The sequence below is a fragment of the Palaemon carinicauda genome, chromosome 8, assembly GCF_036898095.1.
Source record: "Palaemon carinicauda isolate YSFRI2023 chromosome 8, ASM3689809v2, whole genome shotgun sequence".
In the NCBI taxonomy this organism is placed as follows: Eukaryota; Metazoa; Arthropoda; class Malacostraca; order Decapoda; family Palaemonidae; genus Palaemon; species Palaemon carinicauda.
The window spans coordinates 20,729,386-20,755,444 of NC_090732.1; the positions used below are offsets into that span (position 1 = coordinate 20,729,386).

At 41.2% G+C, this 26,059-nt stretch overlaps 1 protein-coding gene across 1 annotated transcript in view; it reads right to left on the bottom strand.

Annotated features, from left to right (window-relative positions):
* Positions 1 to 26,059, bottom strand: part of LOC137645682 (ubiquitin-protein ligase E3B) — a 210,052-nt gene that overhangs the window by 67,795 nt on the left and 116,198 nt on the right. The window contains exons 11-12 of the mRNA XM_068378530.1: positions 11,367 to 11,463; positions 3,838 to 4,032 (exon numbers count right to left, since the gene is read on the bottom strand). Of these exons, the coding sequence (XP_068234631.1) occupies positions 3,838 to 4,032; positions 11,367 to 11,463 (292 nt within the window). The remainder of the gene's footprint in view (positions 1 to 3,837; positions 4,033 to 11,366; positions 11,464 to 26,059) is intronic.

A 26,059-nucleotide genomic window follows, 5' to 3' on the forward strand; every position in this document is an offset into this window, starting at 1 on the left:
GCCGCGTGGCAAGAGGCTCCTGCCTCAAGGAAAGTGGAGGTTGCTGCACAGAGCTGGTATCTGGCAACTCCCAATGCGGCAGCTCACGCATGGAGGTAGCTTGAGGAACCTCAACATCATACGTCTGGCAGGCTGGACTGCGTAGAGGTGGAGGAGCGCTCGCAGGAGGAGGTGTGTTAACCTTCTCTGCCTGAAACTCCTGCATCAACACCGCAAGCTGAGACTGCATTGTCAGCAGCATAGACCACTAGAGTTTAAGAAAGACAACAACAAACGGAGCTACTGTCCGTTGAAACTGAGGGTCTAAAACAGCTGGTGCGGCAACAGACGGAGTTACTGTCTGTTGCGATACCACCTTGCCTCTCTGGGAGGTTTGCAGTTGTCGTACTGCAGCAAGTCCGAACTGACCCAGTGCTAATGGCACCACCTAGGAGTTGGACTTGCGCGGAAGGGACCGACTTGCACTTAAAAGCTGCAAGATTTGGTCCATGGTTTCTGCGAGAAACCTCTTCCGCAGACGAGGAATAAATGGGCTCTCTCGTCTTTGTGTGGGTGGGGTGATCACGTCGGCTACGTGAGTTGGTTACACCCGAAACCACGGAGGGAAACGTCTGTTCGTCGATCAAGGCCTGCTGAACCCATAAGTCCTTCGACATTACTTCTCCCCTGGGCTTGGGAGCTTGTAAGAGGTCCCAGACTAGGCGAACAACTGGCACGAACAGACGAACCCTCGAACGCAACACTGTAACACTTTGCGCTTATCACTGTATCACTTTTGATTTTCTGTTTGCACTTATTTCACTGAACTCGAAACTTTAAGTGGTTTGTACCTGAAACACGCAATTCTATCCTTCATTAAAAGTTAGTAATTGCGAAAACAGTATTACAATGTAACAGAAAAACATAATGAAAGATAAATAATTCAGTGGCTGGAAAAGAGATTAAACACTAGATCAAATAAACTACGTTTAAAATCTCTCACCGCATAAAGTCTGAGAACAAGAATAAAACTCTAGAAACGTTTACCTTCTTCCACTAAAGAGACTAGGGAGAAGAGCAAAAACGATAACAACGTTACCCGCTTGAACGAAACGTTTATCCTCCTCTCTCTCCCTCCGTCTCTATCTCTCTCTCTCTCTCTCTTGACTTAGCACCTGAGAGAAGAGCCCAATTATATATATCGTTAAAACATATTATTGTTAAAGGAAAAAAACTGAAAGGTTTCCCAAAAAAAGTTCCTTTATTAGAATAGAACCATTTAAGCTAAGAAAGAATGAACAAAACGCTAGAATCGGTTTACTCTTACTGCAACGTGACACCGTGATAGACTCTCTCTCTATCGTAACGATAGAGCGCAAGTTGAACGTTCTGAACGTCAACAACTGCAGAGACAAAACAAAACGTTAGTTCAACTTTGAAAACAGTACAAGACTATCAAAGAAATTCTTTCAAAAACATTAAAATAGCATAATATGTTAACAGGTAAAAACGAAATGACGGGCTCAAAGTTAATTAACTTCGGTTCCAAGAAAAGACCGCCTACTATTAGGAAAGGTCGAATATAAACAAATATAAAAATTAATTTTAATAAGTTTATAATAAAAGGAAGTTAATCAAAGAGGCCTATAAAAGGCGGAGAGATATAAAATAAATCTATAACTTTGTTAAGCAAAATTAAGAGAGTCTATACTCTCTTCGACACCAACACTTCCGTCTAAGGGAAGGGTCGGCCATTTAAAAGTGAAAAAGAGTTCATACTCTCTTCGTACCAAAATTAAATAAAAAATTAAATCAAATTAATTCCAAAAACTTGCTAAGCTAATGATATAGCTTCCTGAATAGCGAAGGCTAAACTCTAGAGCAAATACATCACCAAATCGTGAGCAATAACTCCAGAATCAACAACGTATCCATGTAGGTCTAGCCGGAGGCACGACAGAGGAAAAATTGAGGTGGTGTTGACAAGAAGTACTAGAGTACCTGACCACAGATGGCGCTGTGGTGTTCACCCCCACCTGTATAGCGATCGCTGGCGTATCCCTACCGTAGATTTCTGTCGGCAACAGAGTTGACAGCTACATGATTATCGGGTAAGATTAATATTGAAAAATTGAATTTATGATTAATAATTAGAAAACACATTCTAGTACTAAGAGAAGTATACAAATGACTTCAAAATCAGTACAATAAGAGTTACAGTATTATCTTTCTCTCACACTCTTATATATATAACAATTTTAATAATAAAATTATTTCTATACTCATCAGATGTACATACTGCTTCTCTCATAACTAGTTTATAGTTGACATCTCTCCTAAAACTAAAATAGTACCTGTTTTCTTTCTTTATAATAGCCCTATGCCTCTAGTGTAATACCGAGATAACCGGTATATGGTGCAGAATGATAATACTACTACTACTTAGGTACCCTTATATTCTTTGATAGTGCTACGCTATGGATTTTCTTTTCATCTGATTTTGGAAGATGTGAAGGAAACTGACCAGTCTTCAAGAGACAAAGTTGTTCCTGCATGCCTTGGAGAAGCAACAACCTTTGCTGTCTCCCTATCTCTCATTGGTATAGTAGTCATTTTCAAGTGGAGAAGAGCACGAAGACGACGATAATACATGCACTGCATGTTACTAGAGCCATTAATATATAGGAAGGAAAGAAAAATAATGGCAATTCTTCAATTTTTAAGAGGTAACATCTACATAACTAACGTTCTGGAGACAAAAGCAATATGAACATCAAGGAAAGTTCATATAAATAAACATCTATGGTAACTGGAAATGATAAGCACAGGATGCTACAAAGGAAACCCTGGCTATTTACACTACTATCATTATTATCATTATTATTATTATTACTGTACTAGCTAAGCAACAACCCTAGTTGGAAAAGCAGGATGCTATAAGCCCAAGGGGCCCAACAGGAAAAAATAGTTCAGTGAGGAGAGGAAATAAATAAACTATAAGAAAAGTACTAAAATGAACAATTAAATCGTAATATTTCAAGAACAGTAACACCATTCAAACAGATCTTTCATACATAAACTGTAAAAACTTAAAAACAAAACAAGAGGAAGAGAAATAAGATAGAATAGTGTGCCCGAGTGTACCCTCAAGCAAGAGAACTCTACCCCACGACAGTCGAAGACCATGGTACAGAGGCTAGGGCACTACCCAAGACTAGAGAACATTGGTTTTATTTTGCAATGTCCTTCTCCTAGAAGAGGTGCTTACCATAGCTAAAGTGTCTCTTCTACCCTTATCAAGAGGAAAGTAGCCACTGAACAATTACAGTGCAGTAGTTAACCCCTTATGCAAAGAAGAATTGTTTGGTAATCTCAGTATTATTAGGTGTATGAGGACAGAAGAAAATGTGGAAAAAATAGGCCAGACTATTCGTTGTATGTGTAAGCAAGGGAAAAATGAGCCGTAACCAGAGAGAGGGATCTAAAGACCAAATAACTCTCGAGCAGTAATATCTTAATGGGGGGCTAGTTATCTAGCCAACCTACTACCTACTGGCATTAAATAGTCTACAGTATCAGAAGGAGATTTGGAGAAAAAAACTTAAGATAGACTGAAATGTAAATACAAACTTACAACTGAGAATTAAAAATGAAAATGATCACAGAGAAGAGCACCTGCAAGAGCATTTTTCATATGTAGTTTAAATGATATATCTTGGGGTGATATTCACCTATTTGAGCTGACAAGGTCCCTTTCAAATTGTGCATGCATGGATGCAAGTTCCATACTCAAAAGTAAAATGATCTAATAACTAAATGAATAAATTAATCTAAAAAAAAAGACAATAAATGACTTACCTGTGCAGTTCTCTTTCCCCGTTCAAAATCTGCCATAAATGAAGAAACTCTACAATCTTTAATCAGCCAGTGATTATTAGGCACATATTTTCTTCTGGAGTTCCGAGTGTATAGCAACATTAGCAGGGTATGGACAGAGGTGAAAAGAGCACTTCCTTGGACATTACGTACATCTATCAAGTGGTTGTGGATCATCTGGTGGAAAAAAGGTATACAATGTAGATAGCTTACAATATGGATTTCTTAATCACTGTTATCAAATAAAATAATTATCTTGCCAATTAATCTGTTACCTTGGATTATCCCTACTCTAGGTGAACACCAATCAAAATCATTTATCAACATACAAAAAAATTCAGGTCTCGTGCTGTATACTGTGATGGCCAGTCACCTGTTTTACTATCTTTGAACCTTTTCTTGTAAGTAATGATAAAAATAAATAAATACTCAACTAAGTTAATAGCCTGTGTTTCACATAAGGTAAAGCAATCAAAACAAATGACCAAGTTAAATTTCAAATGGTATATAGCATAAGTACTGATACAATTTCAAAGAAAATAAATAGCACATCAAGTTATTGAACTGATAATGCCAAGATCTGCCTGAAGAAATGCTAGTAATCTATAAAAAAAATTAAAAGATTTCTCTACATGACACATGATTACCCTTAAATTTCTATTGATACATTTTAAAGAACCTAAAGTTTTCATTTATAAATTTTTGTTAATTAATTTTGGAATTTCCAAATATTTTTGTATAAAAAATTTTGACTACCATAGCCTTTTTATTAAAGTGTAAATCAATCAGTCAACCGATGTGGTCCTGATGAAGGGTCACAAAGTGATTCGAAACATGTGATTACATCAATTAATGAATGAAGAAACTTAAATGCAGCTTTCCTGTTATTCTGAAAACTATCTGAAGGACAGTTTGTCTGGAGAGAGGCTATCTTCGATTTTTGGACGCCAGTAAGACATTTTCTATTCATTGTAAATGTAAAGTAACATGCTCAAATACCTTAAATAAATAAACCAATACATAAATACAATACATACACACATATATATAGTATATATATAATATATAATATATATATATATATATTCAAATAAGCCATATATTTTAAAACCTTAATGTCAGGATTCTCTTAATGACCTTGGGATCAGAGTCCCAAGGCGGAACCACTCAAGGACAATAGCTTCTGACCGGCCAGGAATCAAACCCTGGTCCAGGAAGCTGGCATGACAGTGACCATACCATTTAGGTATCAAAATATATGGCTTAATTGAATATGAGAAACACGTCTAAATGTGCAAAATTTATAATGCATACATATACAATATATATATATATATATATATATATATATATATATATATATATATATATATATGTCGGCTACCCCCCAAAATTGGGGGAAGTGCCTTTGGTATACATGGTATATATATATATATATATATATATATATATATATATATATATATATATATATATATATATACATATATATATATATATATATATACAGTATATGTATATATATATATATATATATATATATATATATATATATATAATAATAATAACAAAAATCATTACTCAATTTTTTTGGGCAGAAAGTCTGAAACCAACAGATGCAGTCCTAACTTCTATGAAATTATTTACAGTTCTTTGTAAGTGACAAAGATTATTTGATGAGTAGTACATTGCAAAGTTGTCCACATAAAGGCTACTTTGTAATCCCCGTGGAATTTGAGCAACTACTGATAGGCCTTAATTGCTAATACAAAGAGAAACCGTCTTAAAACACTACCTTAGGGTACACCACAGTCGAGGTAGAAAGATTCAGAATAAAAACTTTCAATACGAGTTTGGAATGTTCTTCCGCCAATAAAATTTCTAATAAAAATAGGAAAGTGTTCTTAAAATCCATTATCATGTAAAGATTTTAGTATTGAATGCCTCCAAGTGGTATCCTATGCCTTTGGAATGTCTAAAATATGGCTACTGTGATTTGCTTTCATTAAAAACCTCTACATACATAATTTTTCATGTGTAAGAAAGTCCAAGGTAGACTACTTTGATTGTGAACCATATTGCGAGGGTGATAAAATGTTATTACGACATAAACACCAATTCGGTAATTTGCAAACACAACTGGTCAGTGAAAATGGTCTATAATTGTTTAGGTTTTCCTGGCTTAGTTACTGATACTACTATTGTGTTTCCATGCCTTTGGAAAAAGATGTTTGGTCCAAAGATAACTACAAAATTCTGATAGATAGGCCTATGCCAAAAGGGCTAGTTTTCTTATATCAAAATTTATATCAACTTTACCAGGGGCTGTTCAATTGCAATTTGATATTGCAAATTCTAGCTCCCCCTCACTAAATCTTTTATTATAATAAGACATCTTCCACAATATAAAAATCTAATCTAATAGCTTTTTTCTTTTGATGAATCAAAAGAAGACATCCAGATTATTAATACCATTATGTTTTCAATATTTTGGGCAATAATATTTGTGAATGCCTGTGTTCCTAAACTGATGTCCCAATATGAAATAATGCATGTCTTACACGTCTGCCATAGCAACCATTAATTTTTTAAAAATTTCTGCCACACCTGCATTGAAGTATTTTCTGATATATGAGACACATTTTGCCATGATAATATCCTTCATTATATTGCTTCTTTTCTAAATTTAGCATAAATCTTATCAAAATATGGTTTCAATACACTAATTTATAATGCTATATCAACCAGTTAACTTTATTTCCCGATGTTAGAGGACCAGTAATCAAAATTTTAAATCTTTTAATCAAAATTTCAAATTTTCTTCCAATTGTGTGCTTTTCCTTTATTAGTTGGGCCAGTGTATCTGACCACCCAAGGAACCAAGCCCTCCATTGATAGGGCACCAGTCAGAGGCATAAATTTGTTAGCTGCTTGTCTGATGAGGTCCACAAAAAAGTAATTTGTTTCATCATGATCTTGTGATTAATTAAAGGGAGTATAAAGTTTGAACTTATAACAGTCAGCTTTACTTGTATTATAACACTGAATGGGAGGACATCTTAACATGGTTATTAATATCAGGAATTGTCACTGCCATAAAGGTTGTCCAGTTGTCCAGTATGTTCCATTCAAACCTATCAACAATATTGTTGGAACAAAGAGTAAAGTTCATTTAAGTATGTATGGATTGAACATTAAGGCAATTGAGATATATTTCCACCAGGCAGAGCATTATTTCTGCTTATTTTGCTGCAGTTAGGTTTCTGTTCAATTGCGCTAGCATTAATGTTTTCATTTTGTTTTAGTTCTTTAGAAATAGTTTCCTGATGTTTACTTTTATTATAATTTTTGTCATGAATATCCTTTTGATTGGGATTAAGTTTTCTTTCATATTCCCTGAACTCGATTTATTCTAATTGATGCAATCCTTTTCCCAAGTCCTATATCATTGGGAAAAGGATTGCATCAATTAGAATAAATCGAGTTCAGGGAATATGAAAGAAAGTGGGACAGAGGTAGATGGAGGACGCTGGCCAGAAACATCGACCCCACATAGAGGTGGGAAAAGATGCAGACAAAGAAGAAGAAGAATTAGATTTTTAAGAGGAAGAGTACCTGTTGCATGCTTCTTCATCAGATGGTCAATATATACAAACAGGAATGTGCATTTCTAACCTACCAAACTGGTTTTTAGTTTTGTTCATGATAAAGTTGTCAATAAAATTACCAATTTTATTTATTTATATTCTAAACTTTACAAAATTTTGAAATGAAGCAATCATTGAAGCTGCACAATATTTTGTGGGCTACTTTCCAGTGATTCCAATAACCAGAGATGGAATTATTTTTTCGAATGGCATATAATCGATAGAGTTTCCTTCAACGTCTTGACTATCATAAGGGTTCTTTTGGACCTCAACCTTTACTACATGTTTGGTAGCTTGCTTAATCATCATGTCGGGTTTAGATGAGAAGCTGGGAGTTGAGGTTTGCTACACCAGCCACCAAATCTACATTTATAGTAAATTTATAAAGAAATCTCTTCAGGCTCACTCACACATTCTTCATTATTTTTTATTTTTTTTTTTTTATTTTGAAGAGGTTCCATTTTCATTTACCCTTTTTTTCTCTCAGATCCAGATTCTAGAAGTACACAATAAATCACCAATACTTCAAAAGGACCTTTTATATATCAGATGTGGTTAGTGTGTCAAACCTGTTCTGTATAGGAATCTGAACTTCTTGTTTACAGTATATTGATGATTTTGAGTTTCAGTACTTTTAGCACTCTCACTTACTCTATTAGGACACGTGCATCTAGCTGAACATTTAGGATCAATGGCGGAGGTACTGGGAGACAATGATTTTAAATGACTTGATGCATTAGAGATGTATTGAGCTTTATTCAGTAAATTTGGACCCGTGGAAATAGGTTGAATCATGTGGAAAGGACAAAATGCTGATTCGAGAGAGCATGCGGCCTACCTTGGTTTGCCCTTAGGGCACGTTTTCCTCCGCTAGGCCTACTATTATAGAAAATGGGAGTAGGGTAAACTACACAAAACTCTGGTCGTTTGAGAGGAGGTTCCAGGTAACTCCTAAGAAAGTGTTTCGAGGTAAGTCTCTGTGTTGGAACAAATGCTGATTAAATAGATTTTTGAGCCTTATTATCACTCATAAGCTTTTTCTTGACAGCAAAAAAGGATATATGTTTGTTATTTGCTGCTTCAATGATTGTTTGTTCCCATCTATATTTGAGAAACTGTTGTGAATTTGGTGTGTGAGCTCCTTCACAATGAAACAAAATAAGCAAAATTTATCTTTTATAAAATCTCCACATAAGACATGAAACTTAGAACACTTGAAACATCTTTGGCCATTAGTGCATTTGATATTAATGTGCTAAAATCATAACATTTATAACATGGGATAGGCTGAGGATGTAATCTATAAACATAAATGTTTAAATGACAAACCTTTATATAGTCTGGCAGACAAGGTGAGGTGAATACTATCAAGATTACTTTATTGGTTCATTTCAGCTTTTCAATATTGAAAGGACACCTCTTCAATATGTCCTCATCTGAGAATTCATACAAATCTCTGTAATAAATTATTCCTTTAGCTTGATTAAAAGTAGGGTGTGGAGACATATTTTCAATAATATAAGATGAAGAAGATGCAAAATTTGTAAGCAGCACAGCTCTTATTATGCCCTTCCTTGTAGGAAGTGACATGCCTCATTGATTTGGCTATGACTTGTGTAATTTCTTTCTCATCCCCTTGGAGATTAGTGTCCCTGGGCACAAAGTCTAATTCAGTTTGTAACATTATGAAAGTTGTATAACTTTACATGGCTACAAAGGCCAGTGGTTTCTTTATTCCTAACTTTAACAAAGACAATTTTAACCTTCAAAGGGTCGGCAAAAGTAACATGGATCTCAAAATTCTCATTTGTTATTTGAAAGTTTTAATTTCATTCTTTCAATTTTCCCAATAGGTTTCAAAATATTGTATAATATTTCATAATTCATATTGTGAGAAATACCTATGCAATACAGAACTTTCATATTTTTGTTTTTAAGCAACCGCCCCCCCCTCTGCTTGTAGCTCCTTGGTGTCCTGCAGAAGAGGGAACAAAAGGTTTCAGTGCAATAACACTGAACAAAGAAGTATTGGCAGAGTAATACTTTTTATTGCTGATGTTTTCAACAGATTTTTTCTTATTTGAACAAACACAGATTGTCAACGGTGTCTGGGACTCGTCATTTGAACAGGGGTACAGGAAACATAAATTTTACTCATTACATATTTTGGGGCGAGAGAGAATAATGATAAAAATGAACAAAACAAATGGCAAAAAATAAGTTTAAGGGAAGAAAAACATTAAGACTATGAAATCATAAATCAGACCCCATTAGCCTTTCATGGAATTAATTCCTCCACCAATGACACCTGTGGGAGCTGACTCTCAAACGCCAACTACCTACCCAACTACAATGGGATGGTACAACTATGAATGGAGTGGCACAAGTGTAAAGCGAACCCACTTGGTGAGACTGAGAGCATTTAAAAAATACAATCAACCCCACTTTAATAATGGTGGTAGGCAAACTGGACAGAATGCCGAGAGTCCTATCTCTAATAAACCAGTCCACCCCTTGGATTCGAGGGCCAAATTGTTATCATGAGCATAGTTCTGCTTGCCAATATTGGAATACTGACACTACTTTGGACCATATATTATTGAGTAGTTGGCTAGGCAACTACAGCTCCCACAATTGGTTAAAGAAAAAAAGAAAACTCCAAACCCAGCATAGGTATTCCTTCCCCAAAATCTAGACAGTGAAAAGGAAGAGAGGTTAGACAGCAAAGTCAGACAAAGTTGATAAAATATGAAGGAGGGTGAAGTAATAAAAAGCAATGGAAAGAGAGAAATTTCAAATCAAACAGAGGAAAAAATTATCCCCCAGTTCGAGAGCTTTCTTGGCCACCATGACAAGGCTCCAACACGAAAATGATATTCCGTGTTGTTGCTAAATAACTACGTCAAAGACCTTGAACATTCAGGCCAAGAAGAAACCCTAGTAGGGGCTGCCTCTCCTGGAGTCTATAAGAGCAAGTTCTGCAATGGATGAAGAAGAAGGGGAACTTGGGGGAGGTAACCCCTGGAAACCTGGACAATGTGCTCCCAGTGGCCTCACACTAATGTTATTTAGTAAAAGTGTAGACATAACCTTCAATGATGTGAAATCTGAAAATTTTAGTACCTTCCCTCTCTCTGTCGTACTAAGGAACAATCCCCCGAGGTGTTTCCTCAGCTCACACCCAGAGGTGTTATTGACGACATGTAAGAAGACTATTTTTGATAATCTCTGGCAGAAGTAGTGTCAGATGCTGGGGAATTTCTGCTCAAACACAGTCCTTTTGAGGTGACTGTTGTTGGGATGACAGTGTCTGGCCAAAAGCCACCCTTCTTGATCCTAATGATGAAGGTTAGTGTGGAATTGCTGAGGAATTTTTTCCTGGAAGGGAATCACCCTCCCCTAAGATTTTAGTCCCTTTTTACAGGTTTATCCTAAAGGGGTTTGAAGGTTTCAAGGAACTGCAAGGGTTTCGTGAGGGTTTCTCCCTAAAAAATGGATGCATACATAACCATGAAACAGCAGGGTGATGATTTACTCATGACACAGAATTCAACACTCACCAGACAACGTAGAGTCATCCACTCACAATGTATTAGTCATTATTTTGAGAGACTTGCAACTCTATAGTGGTCATTAAATAATTCAATGGAGAGATAGCCTTTGACCAACTTATAGGTCTAAAATAGTTTTAGCAAATAAAAGGAGTCACCCAAACACTTATCACAGTTTTAATGTAAAAAAAAATCCTTTCTTACTGTTTAGATTTTCTAGTACCATGCAGTACCTACATAAGAATTTCTAGATACCTTATAAATAACATGAGCCCGAGTTTGCACATTTAATACAAAGTGAACAACACTTTACCTTGTATATGAAGTTATTCAGGAATGATGCCATTGCAGAATAATCCGCAATACTGAAAGGTTTTTGGTGCTCATACATTTCCAAATCATCCAGGACCCTGAAAATGACAAAGAAGTTACACATGATAAAAATATTTCTTTTAAGACAACATACCTTTAAAAACATTTAACTAAAAGATGTTTATTTCACAACATACTATATTTTTATCTAATTTCAGAACATACCATACCATATATACCTTTTTTCTTTCAAGGGAAAACAAGTGACGTATTGACAAATCAACTCGCTCTCAATTTACAAGTGGATTAGCCTATTTGAACAATGCTTTGCACAACTAAATATCTATGATGTAAGCACTTTACTTAACCACAAATGCTACTAATATACTGCAATACCGATCTGACTGACACACAAACAAACATATATATAAATATACATACATATATATATATTTCAAATAAGCCATATATATTAATACATTAAAGTCTTGATTCTCTTAACGACCTCGGGATCAGAGCCCCAGGCGGAACCGCCCAAAGACTATGATATCGGACCGGCGGGGATTTGAACCCTCATCCAGGATATCTGTATGCCAGTGACCATACCACTCAGCCACGAAGAAAGATAAAAGTCAATGACAATTCTTCTGTACATATACCTGTCAAATTCAGGTTTTCTGTACTTAGAATTGAAATCAACCCATCTTCACCATCGTAGCTAATTGGTAGGTTTGGGACTTGGCATTCGATTAATGATAAATTTTTTGCACATTTAAACGTGTTTCTTTCATATTTCAAATAAGCCATATATATATTAATACATTAAAGTCTGGATTCTCTTAACGACCTCGGGATCAGAGCCCCAGGCGGAACCGCCCAAAGACTATGATATCGGACCGGCGGGGATTTGAACCCTCGTCCAGGATATCTGTATGCCAGTGACCATACCACTCAGCCACGAAGAAAGATAAAAGTCAATGACAATTCTTCTGTACATATACCTGTCAAACTCAGGTTTTCTGTACTTAGAATTGAAATCAACCCATCTTCACCATCGTAGCTAATTGGTAGGTTTGGGACTTGGCATTCGATTAATGATAATTTTTTTGCACATTTAAACGTGTTTCTTTCATATTTCAAATAAGCCATATATATTACAGTAATACATTAAAGTCTGGATTCTCTTAACGACCTCGGGATCAGAGCCCCAGGCGGAACCGCCCAAAGACTATGATATCGGACCGGCGGGGATTTGAACCCTCGTCCAGGATATCTGTATGCCAGTGACCATACCACTCAGCCACAAAGAAAGATAAAAGTCAATGACAATTCTTCTGTACATATACCTGTCAAATTCAGGTTTTCTGTACTTAGAATTGAAATCAACCCATCTTCACCATCGTAGCTAATTGGTAGGTTTGGGACTTGGCATTCGATTAATGATAAATTTTTTGCACATTTAAACGTGTTTCTTTCATATTTCAAATAAGCCATATATATTAATACATTAAAGTCTGGATTCTCTTAACGACCTCGGGATCAGAGCCCCAGGCGGAACCGCCCAAAGACTATGATATTAATATATATGGCTTATTTGAAATATGAAAGAAACACGTTTAAATGTGCAAAAAATTTATCATATATATATATATATATATAAAATTTTAAGTAATTTTTATTTTTCCTAACATACTTACCGAGAACTACTTTCTTAGGAGTTACTGGTAATCTCCTCTCTACCGACCAGAGTTTTGCGTAGATTAACCCCCACCCCGCTTTCTAAGGAGGCCTACCCCCGGCATTAAGGAATGTGCCCCGAGGGTAGGCTTATCGTAGGTCGATGCCCGGCTGGGTCAGCTCATCAGTAAGTTCTATTGGATTAGCACAATGCTAGCAAGGGATGAGAGGCACTCGGGGAAGGAAGGGAGGGCCATTACCCGAAAGTAGTTCTCGGTAAGTATGTTAGGAAAAATAAAAATTACTTAAAATTTTTGATTTGTTCCAACACGAATACTTACCTCGAACTACTTTCTTAGGAGACTTACACTTTAGGAGGCGGGAGTGCTATTCTGACCCCCTGACCCGGGACGTGGAGGCCAAGAGGCCCAGGGATAAGGGGACCTACTAGAAAGCGGATGCAAGGGTAACTACACAAAAGTTCACGTTAGTGTCTAAGTACTCACCCTTTAAAAAAACTTCTTCTGAAGTTCCTTCCAGTAGCGTAGTCGTGAAGAATGTGTTATCCAATGGTATCAGTCGGTACTCCCCGAAGAGGCAAGGAAGCAACTGGGTAGGAGGTAGGAAACCGCACTTGTGCCTACCGGTTGCTAGCCTTGATCGCACCTGGGGCTTTTACCGTTACACCGCTTGGAGGGCGGAAATGACTGTTCCAATGGAGAACCCGTCTAAGGACTTCCTCGAGTAGTCCTTGAGGTAATGGGCAGTAAAGGTTGACTGGTTCGACCAAGTACCTGCTCGCAGGATCTGACCCACTGCCATGTTTTTCTCAAAGGCTAAAGAGGTGCTCAGGCCCCTGATGTCATGAGGTCGGGGGGTGCCTGGCACTGCTATGCCATCTTCCTTGTAGGCTCTGGCAATAACTTGTCTCAACCAGAAGGAAATGGTGTTCTTGGAAACTTGTTTCTTATTAATACCTGTGGATACGAAGAGGCTCCTGATGCCCGGGCGGAGATGAGCTGTTCTTTCCCGGTATTTTCTAATTGTTCGTACAGGGCATAATTTTAAATCTTCTGCATTACCCGTCTTAGGGATGGCAGGAATTGAGAAACCTTCGAACTTCGGATCCCAGACTGCTGGGTTCTGAGTCTTAGCCACAAAAGAAGGCACGAACTTGAAGGATACTTCTTTCCACCCCTTCGAATGAGAAACGTCGTATGACAGACCATGGATCTCTCCCACTCTCTTAGCGGACGCCAAGGCCAGCAAGAAAACGGCCTTGAGGGTGAGATCTCTGTCCACGATATCCTTCAAAGGTTCAAAGGGGGGACGACACAGCATCTTCCGGACCTTGGCTAAGTCCCACTGGGGCACCCTACTCGCCTGTAGGGGGCAGGACTGCTCGAAACTCTTGACAAGCATCGCTATGTGTCTTGAGGCCCCCAGGTCGATGCCCTTCAGGAGGAAGACTTGGCCTAAGGCGGCCCGAACTCCTTTTATGGCTGGGATTGACATTCCCACCTTGTCTCTAAGAAATACCAGAAAATCTGCTATGTCTGGGACAGAGGCCTTAAGAGGTTTAATGTGCCTCTCAGAGCACCACTTCGTGAAGGAGGCCCACTTAGCCTGGTAGACCGCGGCTGACGACTTTCTCAGGTATAGAGACATTCTCTTAGCCGTGGAAGAAGAATATCCTTCTTTCTTCAGGAGCCGCTCGATAGTCTCCAGGCGTGAAGACGTAGGGAGAGTGGGTTGTCGTGGAGCCTGAGAAAATGAGGCTGATGTAGAAGGTCTGACCTGTCGGGCAGAGGCCACGGCGGTTGACTCGATAGGTCTTTTAGGTCCGCGAACCACTCTCTCTCCGGCCACCAGAGCGCTACCAAAGTCATCTTTAGGTTTCGGGCTGTCCTTACTCTGTTGAGCACCTGCCTTATCAACGTGAAAGGGGGAAAAGCGTACACATCTAGATTGTCCCACTTGTGCTGAAAGGCGTCTTCTAAGGCTGCTTTCAGGTCTGGCACAGGAGAGCAATAGACGGGGAGTTGGGCGTTGAGTTTTGTTGCAAAGAGGTCCATCACCGGGGAACCCCAACGTTGGATGATGAGCTTGGCTACTTCCGGAAGAAGGGACCATTCTGTCCCTACTATCTGGCCCATTCTGCTGAGGCCGTCGGCCAGAACGTTTTTCTTCCCGGGAATGAACCTTGCTAACAACACCACTTGGTTCTCTTCTGCCCAATCTAGAATTTCTATGGTGAGATCGCACAACTCCTTCGATTTCAAACCTCCTTGTTTCTTTATGTATGCCACTACCGTGGCGTTGTCGCACATCAACGCCACGGTGTTTCCCTTTAGCAGACTCGCGAAGAGTAGGCAAGCCTTCTGGACTGCCTTCAACTCCAGGACATTGATGAGGAGTTCTTTCTCCCCGTCCAACCAGGTCCCTCGTGCTGTTTCGTCGAGGAGATGGGCTCCCCACCCTTGGTTGGAGGCGTCTGTGAACAGTAGTAACTCGGGTGGATCGCTCCCGAAGGGCATCCCCTTGAGTGAGTTCGACCGGCAATGCCACCATTCCAGGGAGGGTCTCGTGTTTGGTAGGACTGGGATTAGAACCTGTTGTGAATCCAGTTGGCACCAGAGGTTCTTCAGGTTCCATTGTATGGCTCTGAGCCTTACCCTCCCTTGGGGAACTAGTTTCTCCAACGAGACCAGGTGACCTATCAGCTTCTGCCAGTCTTTCGCTCTCTTGGGACGCTCTGACAGGAACGGCTGAATGATATTCATGAGGTTCCTTATTCTGTCCTCCGAAGGGAAGGCTTTTCCCAGAATGGTATCCAATGTCATTCCCAAGTAGTTCATTCTGGTGGATGGGGATAGGTTTGACTTCTTCGGGTTGATCACGATCCCCAGATCCTTGCAAAACTGGAGGAGTTTCATCCCTTGTTCCTCCAAGAGGCCCTTTGAGGCGGAAAGAAGCAAGCAGTCGTCCAGGTATCGGATGAGGCGAATGCCTCGTTCGTGAGCCCACACTGAGACAGTCGTGAAGACTCTCGTGAACACCTGGGGCGCTGTTGACAGTCCGAAGCAAAGGGTCCTGAATTGCAGGATCTGGGAGCCCCATTTTACCCGGAGGAACTTACGACTCGAAGGGTGGATCGGAATTTGGAAGTATGCGTCCTTGAGGTCTATGGTCATCATGTAATCTTTCTCCCTCAAGGACAGTAGGACTGACTTCGGAGTGTCCATTTTGAAGTCCGTCTTCTTGATGAATTTGTTGAGAACCGACAGATCTATAACCGGTCTCCAACCCCCCGTCGCTTTTTCTACCAGGAACAGACGACTGTAGAAACCTGGCCCTGGGAGAAGAACTTCTTCCATGGCGCCCTTCTCTAACATGGAAGACACCTCCTCTTGAAGGGCGGTCCTCTTTAACGGGTCTCTGGGAGCTAGCCATTCCGCCCGGCTGGCCGGGATAAGAGGGGGTGGTTCTGTTAAGAACGGAAGTCTGTAGCCCTCCTTTAGTACGGACACTGTCCAAGGCTCTGCTCTGTGAGCCTTCCATGCTTGCCAATGAAGTCTGAGGTATCCCCCAACCCGAGGCTTGGGCGGGGATAGGGGGCCTCCCACTCTATCTTCTTCTGGAGGAGCGGCCTAATCGGCCTCTCCTAGAGGCAGAGTAACCCGACCTAAAGGAGCTTGAAGGCGCTGGAGCTCCCCTGCGGGGGGGCTGAGGCGTTGCGGACCAGGAGGAAGAGGGAGCCTCTCTCCTCGTAGTGCTGGGAGAGGCCTGGGACGTCGTGGCACTATCCGAGACGGACCTCTTGTAGGGCGGTCTCCTCGAAGGTGTAGGTCTGGGGTTGATAGACTCCTCCTTCTTCGAGACCTTCTCCATGATGGCCTCTAGTTCCTTCAGGGGAAACAAGGACTCTCCCCACAAGGGTAAGCTCCGTATGGCCCGCGCATCCCTGTCTGGTACCTTCCGGGACACCTTCGTCAGTACGGTGTCTCTCTTACGGAGTACCCAGTTAGCCGTCAGGGCGAGAGACTGGTAAGTTAAAAATTTAAGGGTTTTACCCCCGGAGGTAATAAGGTCTCTCAGGAGGCCTTGCTGGTCAGGGTCCGCGGGGTCGAACGAGGCTTGTACCCCTACCAAGGTGGAAGCCCACCAGTCTAGCCAAGAGGAGACGTTCCCTAAATCTCTCGACATTTCCTCCATCATGGAGGCCTCTGCTGGCGAGAAACAGACCGGGGCCGAAGAGGCCCTATCGTCTGAGACGCCCTGACTCAGGATGTCGATGGATGACTCTACCTTACAGGGGCCTGGGCACCGCCCCTCTGGCACATATACTTTGCTCTGCGTCTTGAGGCCCTGGAGCAATTTTGAGGAACTCTGGGTTTTGGGGGCTTCGGCATTACTAGCCACCACTTTGTCCACATACTCCTGCCCTAGGACCAGATCTCGGCCTAGAGGAAGCGCTAGAGATGTCTTAGGTAGCCTTCGTCCGTAGCCGCAGGTTCCTCAATCTTGTGGTGCCTCCTGATAAGGGCAACCACCCTCCTATAGGCCGAGTCCCCCGTTGGGGAACCCTCCCTCCCGTCAGCCGAGGTCTCGGCTTGGGATCGGGGAGCTGGGTTACCGGGCACACCGACCAGACGTCTGGTTCTTGGAGCCAGGGGTGCCGTCCTACCGAGGTACTGGACTTCGTCGGCGGGGACGTCTGCACCAGGGGCCTGGGTTAACGCAGACATCGACGACTCAGCGGGGACTCTCGTCCGCTCAAGGGCTCTGGGTGACGAGGACGCGGTTCCCGTGGGCTGACCCGACAGCGGGAACCGTTCCTTCCGACCCGAAGGCCGCACCAGCTGGGCTGGTTCGGCCAGGCTGCCCGAAAAGAAGCGCGTTTCCCCCCCCTGGGCGGGGTGAACCGGAGGCTTCGAGGACTTACGCTTACCTGTAGAGTCCTTCCTACGGCCTGATCCCGCGGAGCCGGGTCACCGGGCACTCCCCACCGGGTGCTTCGGTTCTGGAATACGTCTGGTTCTTGGAGCCAGGGGTGCCGTCCTACCGAGGTACTGGACTTCGTCGGCGGGGACGTCCGCACCAGGGGCCTGGGTTAACGCAGACATCGCCGACTCAGCGGGGACTCTCGTCCGCTCAAGGGCTCTGGGTGACGAGGACGCGGTTCCCGTGGGCTGACCCGACAGCGGGAACCGTTCCTTCCGACCCGAAGGCCGCACCAGCTGGGCTGGTTCGGCCAGGCTGCCCGAAAAGAAGCGCGTTTCCCCCCGCTGGGCGGGGTGAACCGGAGGCTTCGAGGACTTACGCTTACCTGTAGAGTCCTTCCTACGGCCTGATCCCGCGGAGCCGGGTCACCGGGCACTCCCCACCGGGTGCTTCGGTTCTGGAATACGTCTGGTTCTTGGAGCCAGGGGTGCCGTCCTACCGAGGTACTGGACTTCGTCGGCGGGGACGTCCGCACCAGGGGCCTGGGTTAACGCAGACATCGCCGACTCAGCGGGGACTCTCGTCCGCTCAAGGGCTCTGGGTGACGAGGACGCGGTTCCCGTGGGCTGACCCGACAGCGGGAACCGTTCCTTCCGACCCGAAGGCCGCACCAGCTGGGCTGGTTCGGCCAGGCTGCCCGAAAAGAAGCGCGTTTCCCCCCCCTGGGCGGGGTGAACCGGAGGCTTCGAGGACTTACGCTTACCTGTAGAGTCCTTCCTACGGCCTGATCCCGCGGAGCCGGGTCACCGGGCACTCCCCACCGGGTGCTTCGGTTCTGGAATACGTCTGGTTCTTGGAGCCAGGGGTGCCGTCCTACCGAGGTACTGGACTTCGTCGGCGGGGACGTCCGCACCAGGGGCCTGGGTTAACGCAGACATCGCCGACTCAGCGGGGACTCTCGTCCGCTCAAGGGCTCTGGGTGACGAGGACGCGGTTCCCGTGGGCTGACCCGACAGCGGGAACCGTTCCTTCCGACCCGAAGGCCGCACCAGCTGGGCTGGTTCGGCCAGGCTGCCCGAAAAGAAGCGCGTTTCCCCCCGCTGGGCGGGGTGAACCGGAGGCTTCGAGGACTTACCCTTACCTGTAGAGTCCTTCCTACGGCCTGATCCCGCGGAGCCGGTTCACCGGGCACTCCCCACCGGGTGCTTCGGTTCTGGAATACCAGGCACTCCCTTGCGGTGGTACCGGTCTTCCCCGGCGGGAGCCTCCGCACCAGGTTCGGGGATCAGAACTGGCATCGCCGTGCCGTCAAGGACTACCGTTCGTGTATTCTCTCTGGGGGACGAGGACGCGGATCCCCGTGGGCTGACCCGACGGAGGGAACCGTTCCATTAAGTCCGAGGGCCGAACCAGCTGTGCTGATTCGGCCAGGCTGCCCGTAAGGAAGCACGGTTTCCCCCGCTGGCGAGGTGAACCGGAAGCTTCGCGGCCTTACGCCTGCCTGAAGAGGCCTTCTCGCATTTCTCCCTGCGAGGGTTATATCTGCATCTGGAGGATGGCCTTCGTGGCGAGAAATCCCTGGACTGCCGGTCCGGGGAACGCTGCAATACAGACTTGGGAGGCTCCTTCTCGGCGACGTCCTCGGCTGCAGAAGTGACTGAAAAATACGCCAAAGAGACTGGAGAAGAATTAGGGACATTTTTCCCCCACATGGGGTCATCAGAGGAGACGTGGCCTGCTTGCACCAGGACTCCGTCTCCCAACACACTCCCGAAAGTAGTTCTCGGTAAGTATGTCAGGGAAAAACAAAAATTACTTAAAATTTTTTATTTATTCCAACCCGAATACTTACCTCGAACTACTTTCTTAGGAGTTACCTTCCCCACAACGGACCTACCTCGTCTCCTACTCTGGGTAGGGGAGGGTGGTAGGGAAGCTCTGTCAGACGAGACGCCCGGCGAAGCCAGGGGGGAAGGGGCGCTAGTCTTCTTAGGCGACCTCTTCGTCGCCTACTTCTTCTTGGTGCTATACCTCACCCACTCACACTCCTGGGGAAGAGCAATGGGCACTTCCCCACAACTGATTTACCTCGTCCCCTACTCTGGGTAGGGGAAGATGGCTGTATAAAGAAGCTCTATTCGACGAGGCATCGGGTGAAGTAAGTGGCGAGGAAGGATAATTTATTGTTAAATTGTTCCCTTCAGCTATTAATTCCTTGATGGGAATCAATGAAAGCACTGGGTAAGCACACGGGTGGAAGGTGAACACACAGGAACACCCGGGAAAAGTACACTGGAAAACACAAGTTACCACGCGGGGAACACGTGGGGCACTAGAACGCACACAAAGGATCGATAGAGAACGAGAGCGAGGTGTTCACACGTTGCAACCAGAGAACTTACTGATGAGCTGACCCAGCCGGGCATCGACCTACGATAAGCCTACCCTCGGGGCACATTCCTTAATGCCGGGGGTAGGCCTCCTTAGAAAGCGGGGTGGGGGGTAATCTACGCAAAACTCTGGTCGGTAGAGAGGAGATTACCAGTAACTCCTAAGAAAGTAGTTCGAGGTAAGTATTCGTGTTGGAACAAATATATATATATATATATATATATATATATATATATTGTATATAATAATAATAATAATAATAATAATAATAATAATAATAATAATAATGATAATAAACACAAACCGAATAATAAAGATTTGACTGAAAGTACTAACTCTCCATGATTATAATGTGTCAGCTTTCGTGATCTGCACACACACACATATATATATATATATACATATATATATATATATATATATATATATATATATATATATATATATATGTATATATATATATATATATATATATATATATATATATATATATATATATATACATATATGAGTTTAGCAATACAGAATAGATACAGCCAGCTACATGATGGAATGGAAGCAAGTAGAGAAGGAATGAACAGTAATTTAACAAAATTTGTGTTGGAAGCAGCACAAGAGATAGGTAGAAAAGCTAAACAAGATCAAGGAAAACTATCACAAAAGATCAAAAACCTAATAAACAAAATATTGGAAAAGAGGGTAAAATTCAAGAGAGATGAAATGGAATTAGCAGAAGTATCCAAAACAATAAACAAACTAAAACCAAGAGATTTGTAGACACAAGCAGAAAGAAAGAGATGGAGTGATAAAAATTGCAGAAGATTTCTATACAATGCTATATAATGGTGATATAAGAAATAACTTCACCAATAGAAATAATGAAACACCTGAGCCAGTACAAAAAGTAACAATTGGAGATGTAAAGAAAGCATTAAAAGGTATGAAAAGGGACAAAGCAGCATGAAAAGATGGACTAACAATTGATTTAATTTTAGATGGACGAAATTTCAAAGAAGTAAAACTCGCTGAACTTTACAGAAAAAGTTTGCAAGAATGCTCTATACTTACAGATTACAAAAACTTTATCATTATACTAATTCACAAAAAGAGACTCAAAAGAAATGAAAAATTACCAGTCTATAAGTTTACTCACAGTATATAAAATATTTATAAAGATCATATTAGGTCAAATAGAAACACATTTAGACTTTAATTACTCTAACCAAGAGAGCAGACAGGCTTTAAAAGTGGGTATTCAACAAGTGACCACATACATAAAATTATCCTGCCAAAAGAAAAATTAACAGAGTATGGCAAACCACTGTGTTTGGCACTCATGGAATAGGAGAAAGCTTTTGATTCTATCAAAACTTGAGCAGTAATGAAAGCCCATCAAAGACTGGGAATGAATCTTATGTTAAACCACTTGAAGATATCTATACAGAAAGTACAGCAATTTTAAAAATACATAAAGATAGTGAGAAAATTCTCATTGAGAAAGGAGTTAGGAAGACGCCATCTCTATTGAAGTATTCACAGCATGCCTAGAAGTTTTAAGAATTTAGATTGGCCAAATGTAGGGACTAACATTAATGGAGAATACCTTAACAAATTGATATTTGCAGATGACATAGTTCTGTTTAGAGAATCATGGGAGGAATTGCAAAAGATAATAAAAGATTTAAATAGAGAAAGCAGAAATGTAGAACTGAAAATGAATTTGAATAAAAGTAAAATAATATTCAATGAAAATGCAGACATAAGCAATAAGGGTTATGGATGAACCTATAGAAATTGTTAATGAATATACTGTACATACTTAGGATAGACAGTAAGTGTTTCTCCAGAACATGAGACCAAAATTAAGAGAAGGATAAGCATTATGAACAGTAAAATATCACTTTCTCTAAAAAAGAAAAGTAGTTAATCAGATGGTCCTACCAATATCAACTTATGCATCATAAACTTGGAGCCTTACTAAATACTTAGAACATAAGATAGTTACAACTCAAAGAGCTATGGAAAGAACAATAATGGGAATAATACTAATAGATAGAAAAAGAGCAACATGGATATGAGAGCAAACTAACGTAGAGGAAATTCTAATTACAGGTAAAAAAAATAAAATGAACGTGGGCTGGACATATAATGAGAATGACCGGGTGGGTCTAGTGCCCTTCCTTGCACACAACCCTGCAGGCTTGGTCGAACCTGAGGGTTTGGACACAGTTCCCTTTAAAGGGACATGAACTTGAAAGAGACTGCAGACTACATAAAGGAGTCCTCCAAAGCAATCTCGGAATGAGGGACGTTGTCATCCGCACCAAAAATTTTGAAGTGACAATGCTACCTATTTTAGTGTACTATATGTCTATGTTGGCATAGGGTTCAAATCAGAGAGAAAGCCTCTCCGCCTCTGATTACCGCAAGTCCCACCCACGACAAGACAAAAACATTTTACCAGCAATGCAATTTGTTGACACACAATGAGATTTGTCTTTTTCTTATTTTATTTCTTTTCTCTCAAATATCATTTCTAAAAATAAATATAATCTTCATGTCTTATATATTTCATATTATTGTTCATTGTTTTCAAGAGTAAAATTTAGCCTACTGTCATCATTTCCACTTATTGCCATTTCATGCAGTATTCTTCAAGTTCTTACTTACGCAGTCTCTATTTCCAAGCTCGTGAAATACACAAAAAAGGAATGATCCTGTTCATAGTGAGTCACACGCAAGGTGAAATGACAGACGAATGAACAAACCTTATGCATAAAGAACTAAATTTATAATAAGTCTCTCTCTCCCTGTGGGCCAGAAATATTTCTTTTGTCATCACTTTTTTGTTTATCGTATACCTTACAAATTATACATTATAGAATTCTTCTGGGTCATAGGAAACAAATAGATTTTTTCATTACATTTCTGTACAACATGAAGTTTATTATTACTGACAAATAGCTGGATATCTTTTGATGGCTATTTATCGTGGAATTTGGAATAACATAACTTCAATGAATATAAAGTTTTTTACAGATAAAATCGGTGCTTTATCATTATCTTAGAGAAAATTATATAAAACAAATTTTAGAAAAAATATTCTATAATTACTTCATAATAAATGGGGAAAAAAAATTCTGTTCTTTAGAGTGAAATACAATGCAAAACTAGTAAAGCACTCTGAGAGTGCAGACCTCCGCCACGGCAGCTTAATTCTCGAAACCAGCCCCTTTCCCAGAGTCTATGAATCATTTCCAGCTCTTTACATAACAATTTAAAATCCCTGCAAGTTTCATTACTTTACAATTTAAATTGTGGCTGTATAGTTGATGACTGGAATTTGACTTTTCCTTGACCTTGAATTTCGACCTTAACAGCTCTTTACATAACAGTTAAAAATCCCTGCAAGGTTCATTACTTTACAATTAAAATTGTGGCCATATGGTTGATGACCAGAATTTGACCTTTTGTTGACCTTGAACTAGGAATTGACCTTGACCTTCGACCTTAACATGTTTAAATTGGCGTGGGTTTTCATACACTCAAATATGAACCAAGTTTGAAGTAGCCTTGACAATGATGTCCAAATTTATGGCTGATTACGTGAATTAGACATTTTGCTTGACCGTGACCTTTAACCCCGACCCTCAAAAATTGAATAATTTCCACCTTTTTATATAAGTTAATCCCTGCAAGTTTCATTCGTCTATGATTAAAATTGTGGTCAGAAAGCTGTTCACAAACAAACAAACAAACACACACAAACAGGGGTCAAGAGCTTCAGCCACCCCAGGCACAAGGGTCAGGGTGATGGGCATAGGGGAAGGGGTGGCTAACACAAGAGAGATTGGGTCATGGGTAATGAACAGGGTAACATCTGGCACCAGGGCCAGATGCACTTCGGCCCTGGCATTTGACTTACGAGTCCTTATGGGCTTTGGGGAGTACCCCAGGGACATCACCGGGGTCAATCAGACTGGGGAAACAACCCCGCCTTCCACCACTGGCAATACTATGGAAGACTCTGGCAATGGGGGCAGTGAGGGAAAGGTAGCCTGTGCTACCACCTTCCTCAACAAATTTATAGAGGGCCTAAGGGGGCTCAAGCCTTCATTAGGTTAAACCCCTTATCAGAGGTCTGCACGGAAACGCACGAAGAACCTCTGACCTCCGATGTGACAAACACTGAGGGAATTCCAAACATCACTAGAACCTGAAAAGCCAGTGGATGGACTCCTTGTGAATGTACTCAATGAGAAAACAGAAGAAGCGAAAGAAAGAATTCTTTGATGTCTTCTTAGGAGCTGTCAAAAAAATCCCCAGAAAAGGCTTGGTTCTCTTCCTACACCTCAAGATGTAGGCCTGCCACTGCACAGGAGGCCACGACCTACACTCAGCACAGAGGTAAATTGCGAACAATCATGCACCTTACAAAATGCACAGAAAGGGGGTTGTGGATCTACAGCCGGATTACATATAAATCGGTTGAAACATCCACCCTTTCCCAGAAAATATGAATCTCTTACATTACACCCATTACATGGCAAGTATGAATCTCTTGCTTAACATCCCTTATAGTAATCAAATGCAAGAATTCACTTTCTGCATGAAAAAGAGAATGAGAAAGTTTGAGTAAGGGTGTAACGGTAGGTTGATACTCATTGCGGCTGAAAATCAAAGTGAGGATCTTCTGATAGGTGAAGTGGTAGGGTTTCTTGCCCACGGTCTCCACCTGTCGTTACTGACCTTGTCAAAGAATTCAATGGTAGCTATTCCAGCTCCCTATTTAGAGGACAAAGGTTTGTATACATGTCGGAAAAAATAAGTTGAATAAAAATGAATATCTAAAAGTTGCCAAATAAATAAGATAGGAACAGACTTCTCGAGACTGGGATTACTATGCATTTTCCCAGAGTCAATAGTCCTTTACCACCATGAGATGTCTGGTTTTAAGGGAATGGAAACTTATTTTCTAGATTTTTCATTATAATTAACAAAATGCAGAGTAGAGTTGAATTATCTACTGTTTTCCTTTCATATATTTAAATAATTTGTTATTCTAAAATACAAGTTCATAATTTTACCAAAGCAAATAAACATTATCAAATAACAAGATATCTAATATAAATTCTACCTTTATTTTTTCATTTAGAATCACAAACTTATTTTTCAACCAAAGGAAATAAATCAAACTTGTGATAAAATAAGAGAAATTACATTCTATATCCTTTATTATTATTATTATTATTAATTTCTAAGCTACAACCCTAGTTGGAAAAGCAGGAAGCTATATGCCCAGGGGCCCCAACAAGGATAATAGCCCAGTGAAGAAAGGAAATAAGGAAAAATAAATTATTTTCAGAACAATAACATTAAAATAAATATCTCCTATATAAACTATAATAACTTTAACAAAACAAGAGAAAGAGAAACAAGATAGAATAGTGTGCCCGAGTGTACCCTCAAGAAAGAGTACTCCAATCCAAGACAGTGGAAGACCATGGTACAGAGGCTATGGCACTACCCAAGACTAGAGAACAATGGTTTGATTTTGGAGTGTCCTTCTAGAAGAGCTGCTTACCATAGCTAAAGAGTCTCTTCTACCCTTACCAAGAGGAAAGTGGCCACTGAACAATTACAGTGTAGAGAGAGAGAGCGAGAGAGAGAGAGAATACGGCC